An 8,259-nucleotide genomic window follows, 5' to 3' on the forward strand; every position below is an offset into this window, starting at 1 on the left:
TATTTTCAGAGACCAAAATGACAAACATGAAGAAAATACATAGTTTAACCTTTTTTATTTCTCTTTTTTACACACTTACAAAAAATGTTGAAATTAATTTATTAAATATTAGAGTCCGAAAATAATGATATTTAAAGCATAAACGATAAACGATTTGGAGATTTAGTGATTTACCGTTAGGTTAAATGTTTACTCGAAATTCAAAATCCCCCAAAAACCCCTCTCGTGAGTCGTGACTCACGACGTCTCGCTGATTCAATCACAATTTCAGTGTTGAACAAATTTGAATCTCTCTCTCTCTCTCTCTCTCTCTCTCTCTCTCTCTCTCTTATTCACACAGACACCAGTAGTCGCATCTCTCGACAAAGGGAGTCATTCAAGAACATATTCATCTTTCAATATCTACTTTACTCCATTATTCGAGTGTCTTTGTATCTGGTGAGGAAAATAACTTGTTTTATCTCAAATTGATTCGGAAACCCGGGCTTCAGAGGTCGCTGCCTCCATCTTCAACTAATCATCGTGGATACAGGTATTGGGTTGTTTTTTTCTTTCTAACTGAATGTAGGAATTTTATGTATAGGTTCTTGATTAATCATTACCGATTTATCGAGTCTGATGCTTGATGAATTTGGGGTTTCTTTCGGCGTGGAAGGGAAATGAGAGTATGTATCGATGATTCGGTACCCAGTCACCCTCAGAGCCTTCTTTTTGCATGTTCATATGAGATGTTGGTTGCGTTTTATTTGTGCTTTACTATAGCAGGTTCCTATTTGAGCTCTGCCGTTTGTGTTTTGTTCTGATGGACTATTCTCATTAGGTTGTTCGTCTGTGTCTTAACCGCGAACTTTCTAGCTGCCTTTACATATTCTATTTAGGGTTTTTATTGCCACTTTTTGTTCAATTACTAGTTTTTCCCTTTGCTTTCTTCTTCCCCTTTTTGGGTTAAGTATTTTTCATAGGTTATCAAGTTAATAATGACATATTGGTCGGTTACATCATATCTTTGCCTTCATAGCTGTGTATTAAAATGCTAATGTATCTGATTTGTGTTATCAATGGGATCATGTTACTTTCTTACATTTTAACACTTTCACACCTTCAAATCTAACAATTCTGTATTTCCAGTGTGCAAATTTGGATCTATCTTTGTGAGTTTGCAATGGAGGGTGTGTTAATTGACTGTGTACAGAACAGTCTGCGACATCTATTATATCGCAATGCAATTTTCATGTGTGAAAGGCTTTGCTCTGAGTTTCCCTCAGAGGTATGTATCTTTTTCAAATTCACCCTTTTTTTTGAGATTGAATATTTCTATATCTTTGATTATAATTGTAAAGTTTTCTGTCTTTAAACCACCCCAAAATAATGGCTTTTTGTAACTAGGCACTATTAGTATCTGGATTCTGGTATCTCATTTTGTATCAAGTTCTTTCTTTCTTGCTAAATTGTGGATTTTTTGCAGGCAAACTTGCAATTGTTAGCTGCATGTTACTTGCAAAGCAATCAAGCTTACTCAGCCTACCATATTTTAAAGGGTATGTGTTACCTGTCATTTTTCATGTTTAAAGTATTTTCATGGCATCACCATATTATTCTAGTTCAAACTTAAGTCTTCTGTCACTTTTCCTTTTCCTCTTAATGCATACTCCACTAGGTAGTTTTATTCACATCTTTAAATCTGGTTTCATCAAGGTTACTATTCTCTTATTTGGATACTTTTTGTTAGGTTATTAACTGTTATCTGATGAAGGGAAACTTATTATAATTTCTTGTTTTCCTTAATTATTGTATTTGAAGGAACACAAATGCCTCAATCCAGATACTTGTTTGCAATATCATGCTTTCAAATGGATCTCCTAAATGAAGCTGAAATGGCATTATGCCCTTCTAATGAGCCAAGTGCAGAGGTATCCACTGATCTTTTGTAACATACATTCAAATTTTGATGTTTTCCATTTACATTTATCTGATTGATGATGTCATATTCAAGCACTTGCTCATTATTTTTTTTTCTCTCTAGGTACCAAATGGTGCAGCTGGTCATTATCTTCTTGGGCTCATATATAGGTATATATATACCATAATTAACTTATTAAACATTTAATAAACTTATTTTTGCTCAAAAAATAGAACAACTGAATGAGGGCAAATTTGTAAGAAGTTGGACTTGCTAGGGAAAGCCTCATTTTCCTGACTTTCTGTATTAAGTTCTTTCTGCATTAAGTCAAAAATAGTTTGTCTCATTCTGTATTATAACTTATGCATTTGGTTTTTCTTATATTAATATTTTTTAAACTCATGGGATCATAATTTCTTTCAGATACACAGATAGAATGAAAAGTGCTGCTCATCAATTTAACCAGGCTTTATCACTAGATCCTCTCTTGTGGGCTGCATATGAGGAATTGTGTAAGTTAGGTATGTCATTTAATAAGCAGGTTTGCAAAATAAAAGTTACAGTGTTTTTTTTTTTTTTTTTCTTTCCTTATTAAGTGTTGTCTGGATAAATGATGTTTAAAAAATATTAAAAAAAAATGATGGAATACTTGGGGAAAGCCTCCTTTTGTTGACTTTCTCTATTAAGTCGTTCTTTCTGCATTAATTGAAAATGAACAATCATATTTATATATAGCTAAGTGCTTGTTTCTTTTTCTTTTTCCATTAAGTGCTGTGTTTATAAATGATTTTTGTCTAGAGTTGGTGCTGGATGAATAAAGTCTGTTTCTTTTTTGGACTGGATGAGTCGTCTGAAGAACGAGTGTAAATGACCATTTTGCCCTTCTGTCAAGAAATGATGCTAAATACAAAATGACCAATACCCATTATTCATTAACGTGTGAAATGAGTGTACATGAATATTTTACCCTTCTGTCAAGAAATGTTGTGAAATATAAAATGACCATTACCCATTAATGTCTGAATGAGTGTAAATGACCATTTTGCCCTTTTTTCTATAAATGATGCAAAATCGAAAATGACCATTTTCCTATGAACGTCTGAATGAGTGTAAATGACCATTTTACCCTTCTGTTTCCAGAAATGATGCTAGATTAAAAAAAGACCATAATGGCCATAAAAAAAATGAATAAGAAACATAGCCCAAGTCCTGTTCCCATTAGATCTGTTAGTATCCAACTTCATCTTTTGTGTGTGTCTTATTGATTTGGAGAATCCTATGTTTCAGGAGCTGCTGGAGAAGCAACATCAGTCTTTGGGGAATCAGCTTCTGAATGCATTCAGAAGCAGTACATGAGTCATGACGTGGGCCCCCCTGGGGATGATCATAATCTAGTTTCTGGGAGACAGCTGGCAGAGAGTGTTAGTCCAAGGCAACTGAGACTTTTACATGGAAATAATGTTAAGGATAATTCCTTAAATCATAATGGTGCTGCTTTTGCTGGAAATGCTGCTACTCAACCCAATAATGGTGTTCATGCTAACATATCATTTTATAATACCCCTTCCCCAATGGCCACTCAGGTATATAACTAACTTATTTATTTAATTATTATTTCTTCTTATTTTCCACTTACTTTTTCCATCTTTTCTCTTGGATCACACTTATCTTGTGAGTTATCCAATGTGAAAGAAAATGAAAAAAGTTACGATTTTACTCTCTATTTAGTCATGATTTCTATATTAAATAAAAAAGAAACTCATTTTTTTTTTTTTTTTTTTATAGTTGTCAGGTGTGGCCCCACCACCTATATGTAGAAACATGGTTCCAAATGGTCCAAATTCAAGTTCTGGTGGTGCTGATGCCTCTCCAAGGTCAACTGTCAAATCCACCATTCAAGCTCCTAGAAGAAAGTTTGTTGATGAAGGGAAGCTAAGAAAGGTTCCTTTTTTTTTTTTCATAATATCTAACTCTCTTTATAACTATATACATTATAATTTGTATGCATTGTAGAAGGTTTGTGATAATAAATAGGTTTTTATCAAATAAAGTTAGTGGAAAATCTGATGTGGATGCATTAAATACATCCTGAAACAGTCAATTGTTTTCACAAACAATCAACAGACTTAAAATAATGCAAAACTAATTTTAATGAATTTATTTATTTTCAGATATCAGGAAGATTATTTTCTGATTCTGGTCCTAGAAGAAGCACTAGACTTGCTGGAGAAACTGGATCTGTAGCAACAATTATAACTGGAAATGGAACAACAACAAATCATCACTCTTCTAAATATCCTGTCACTTCTAAGATAACCTCTGCAGCATTTCGTGCAGTAACTGTTAGAAAAGAAAAATCTTGGTCTTCTGAATCTTTTAATGAAGGTCAACAATCCAATCCTACTTTCATTTATTAATTTATTTTTGAAAATTACACATTATCTTATATATATATTATATAATTTTCTCAGGGATTAGGTCTGAGGTTGATGACACACGTTCAAATGCTACAACAACTTCTGGTTCATCTCCTTCACCTGATACTGTATCTGTATCTTGTGATGCTTTAATCATGTCAATGGGTAGTAGGGCTTCCATGAGTGTATCAAAAATTGCAACTGGTGCTTCAGATGTATTGTCTCTTCTTAAAATCCTTGGGGAAGGTTTTAGGCTTTCATGTCTATATCGGTGTCAGGTAGTATGAACTATGAAGAACTAACAAACTTTTCAAGAAATAGCAATGTACTTTTGTTACATATTTATGTAGAATGCTGGAATAAAAAGAAATGAAAGTAAAATACTTAAAAAGAAAACCTTTTTTTTAGTGATGTAATTTGCTGATGACTGAGTTTTGTGAAACAGGATGCACTTGATGTGTTTCTTCAACTTCCTCATAAGCAATATAACACAGGCTGGGTTCTCTCTCAGGTAAATTATTGTTTATATAATTATATATATCATTATATAAGCATCCTTTTATAAAGTTTAGAATTAATGAATATCTGGTATTTTGTTCTATGTTTTTTTTTTTTCTTCTGTAAATAGATTTTAAGTTGATATTAATGGAAATCCCACTTTGGGGGGTACTTTGGTAATTTTAACCGCAGGTGGGAAAAGCTCATTTTGAATTGGTTGATTATCTAGAAGCTGAGCGTGCCTTTAGCAATGCCAGATTGGCTTCTCCTTATAGCTTAGAAGGAATGGATATTTATTCTACTGTTTTATATGTAAGTTCTCATTGGTATTATAACACTATAACTAGACTCTCAGAGGGCAAAATGGTAATTTTCCATTATCTTTGGTCTCGTATGTTGTAGCACCTGAAGGAGGATATGAGGTTGAGTTATTTGGCACAAGAGCTAATATCAACGGATCGCTTAGCCCCTCAATCATGGTATAACCATTTTAAAAATATACAAAGTCGAGTTATTTCTCTAAAGACATTTTTTTATATTTTAACTACTTTTTTTTTAATATAAATGTGACAGGTGTGCAATGGGAAATTGCTATAGTATGCAAAAAGACCATGAAACCGCTCTCAAGAACTTTCAACGTGCAGTACAACTGAATTCAAGATTTGCATATGCTCACACCCTTTGTGGTCATGAGTATGATTTTTTTTGCTTCTTTTTTCATGTTGTGAAATTTGTTTTTTTGGATAGTAAGGGTAAAATGGTCATTTAGTTTTTGTTCAGACGCTTTATTCATTCTAGAAAAGAAACAGACCTTATGTATACAACACATTATCCAAACAAACATCACTATCCATTCAACCAACGACATAATGGAAAAAAATTAAACTCAATGTCCCGTTTGTGCAAAAGACGAAAATGCCCTTACCCTCATTATAAAAAATATCCATAAAAGCTTGTCCTGTCCCATGTACAATTTACAAATGCAGCCTTACATCACTTTTTTGATATGCATTTATCTTTCCTTACAGATATGTGGCATTGGAGGACTTTGAGAATGGAATAAAAAGTTACCAAAACGCCCTTCAAGTTGATGGAAGACATTATAACGCATGGTATGGCCTTGCAATGATATATCTTCGCCAAGAAAAATACGAATTCTCAGAACATCACTTTCGAAAGGCTCTCCAAATAAACCCCCGTTCTTCTGTCATAATGTCTTATTTGGGAACCTCATTGCATGCCTTAAAGGTAAATAAATAAATAATACATTTAAAATGTTACTAACATTCAAAATTAAAATTAATTATTTGAATCTTTATAAAAACTATCAGAGAAACGAAGAAGCATTAGAGATAATGGAGAACGCGATAATTGCGGATAAGAAGAACCCTCTCCCTATGTATCAAAAAGCTAACATTCTTGTGAGCATGGAAGATTTTAATGGTGCTTTGAAAGTTCTAGAAGAGCTTAAAGAATACGCGCCTCGTGAAAGCAGTGTGTATGCATTAATGGGAAAGATATATAAACGCCGCCTTATGTATGACAAGGCCATGCTTCATTTCGGTCTTGCGTTGGATTTAAAACCTTCCGCGACAGATGTCGCTACTATTAAGGTAACCTACTTTTCTAATATAAGTAGTACAGACCTGACGCATTGCGTCAGGCCTGGCATCAGGCCTGACACATGTCACAACATGTGTCAGACCTGATGCATGGCACTGCACTATCTGATACAATTTATTTGTTTCTGATAGGCTGCCATCGAGAAATTACATGTACCGGATGAGTTAGAAGATAATTTATAGAGGTGTCATTCAAATGCAAGTGCAAGTCAAGACCATTTGTAAAATTTATGCGACAAGGACCTTTCACGCCAAGTGGCACTCACAAGGAATTATGGAGTCCGTTTCTGGACGAAAATGCCCTCGTTCTTTAGATGTTAGATAAATTGTAATGACAGAGGATATATATATGTTAGTGGTGACGGTTTATAGTTTGATTATATGTATGTACCGGTTTAGTTGAAACCGCCAACAAAAGGTATGTACCTTTATCTTATTGAGTGTCTGGACAAGCTTTTTAGGGTTATTTTTTAATACTGGGGATAAGAAGGGCATTCACGTTTTTTGCGCTGATAAAACATTAAAATTTTGTCTTGAAGCGAACAATGTGTCTGGTTATCTTTTATCTGTTCAATCTACTCATGCGTAATGGTATTTAGAAAAATTTAAATAGTCATAAATGGGTAATGAATTATTTCGTTTGCACAAAGCACAATTGATTTAAAATTTTATTGGAAGATAAGCAACTATTTATGATATTTTATTTCTTAACTCAATGGTATTTAGAAAAATTTAAAATACTACATCAACCATTTGCGACAAACTCTTTTTGAAAAATAAAGGATAAGGTTGTTGGGGTTTTTTGTTAGTTAATTTCTTTTTTATTTAATTTTTATATCAGACGTTTGGATGACTAACCTACGACGTTGAAATGACTATGACGGGGTTGCTTTATGGTTGGTGTGTATTTTTCAGAACATATTAATGTCCAAATAAGAAAAGATAGATGTGCAAATGGTATTTAATCACGTTTTTTTTCTTCCTATGACCCAATATGGTGGCGGACAGTGGCGGTGTTTAAATTTGACCTAATATTGTGGCATGTGAATCAACTTTTTCTTATATGATCTTATAATGATAAATGAGGGAATCTTGATTTAGCAAAACCTCCTTTTATTTGTTAAAAGTTTGTTTTGGAGTTGGTGTGTTTGTTTTTATGTATGTGTGTGTAACAATCTTGACAAACCCCCATAACCATGTTCATAAAAATAAACTTACTTTGATTTACATAAATATAAATTATTAAGATGTTCAATCAAGATCTTTCAATTAATAATTACAAAGATATAAATAAATGTAAACGTTAAGCTGTTAAGGTATAAAAGATTAGAACACAATGATTTGTAGTAAGTGGACTGTATATCGAGAGGTAATCCGCTTCGATGCGGAGTCTTTTGAGAGGTTATGACAATTGACAATGTAGAACTTTAAAATTGACCAAAATTGTATTTCAAACTTTTCAAACTTGAAAGCATATAAGTGTCGTCACATTCTCTATTATATATAGAAACTCTATGTGACACCCAAAAATTCAAGTCAATTTAAACTTTTAAAAACATTTTAATCCATTAAGTCATTACATAGTTTGTTTTCAAAATACAGTTATCAGAGTATCCCAGTATCAAATCATAAAAGTCATAACAGCGAGAGGAGCGGTACGATCATGCCTTCGCCTTCCCGCGATCACCAGAGGTACCTGAAACAACAACTGAAACTGTAAGACTGAAAGCTTAGTGAGCTATCCCCCAAAATACCAACCACATAACCATGCCATATAAACATATAACCACACAGCAAGCATAATGAGCCTTCAGCCTGACTG

The 8,259-nt window shown here is 33.3% G+C and overlaps 1 protein-coding gene across 1 annotated transcript; it reads left to right on the forward strand.

The window, feature by feature from the left end:
• The first annotated feature begins 211 nt into the window (after window positions 1–211).
• HBT (CDC27 family protein) lies at window positions 212–6,975 on the forward strand. The gene is made up of 17 exons (XM_079060138.1): window positions 212–532; window positions 1,129–1,267; window positions 1,466–1,538; window positions 1,801–1,910; window positions 2,024–2,070; window positions 2,324–2,421; window positions 3,188–3,483; window positions 3,686–3,841; window positions 4,072–4,285; window positions 4,372–4,595; window positions 4,763–4,828; window positions 5,008–5,127; window positions 5,218–5,294; window positions 5,389–5,508; window positions 5,844–6,063; window positions 6,147–6,428; window positions 6,570–6,975. The coding sequence occupies exons 2-17, from the start codon at window positions 1,163–1,165 to the stop codon at window positions 6,618–6,620; spliced, it is 2,259 nt and encodes a 752-aa protein (XP_078916264.1). The 5' UTR covers window positions 212–532; window positions 1,129–1,162; the 3' UTR covers window positions 6,621–6,975.
• Window positions 6,976–8,259: the final 1,284 nt, after the last annotated feature.

This window comes from Lactuca virosa, chromosome 7 (assembly GCF_052849685.1).
Source record: "Lactuca virosa cultivar CGN04683 chromosome 7, Lactuca_virosa_CGN04683_v6, whole genome shotgun sequence".
Classification (NCBI taxonomy): Eukaryota; Viridiplantae; Streptophyta; class Magnoliopsida; order Asterales; family Asteraceae; genus Lactuca; species Lactuca virosa.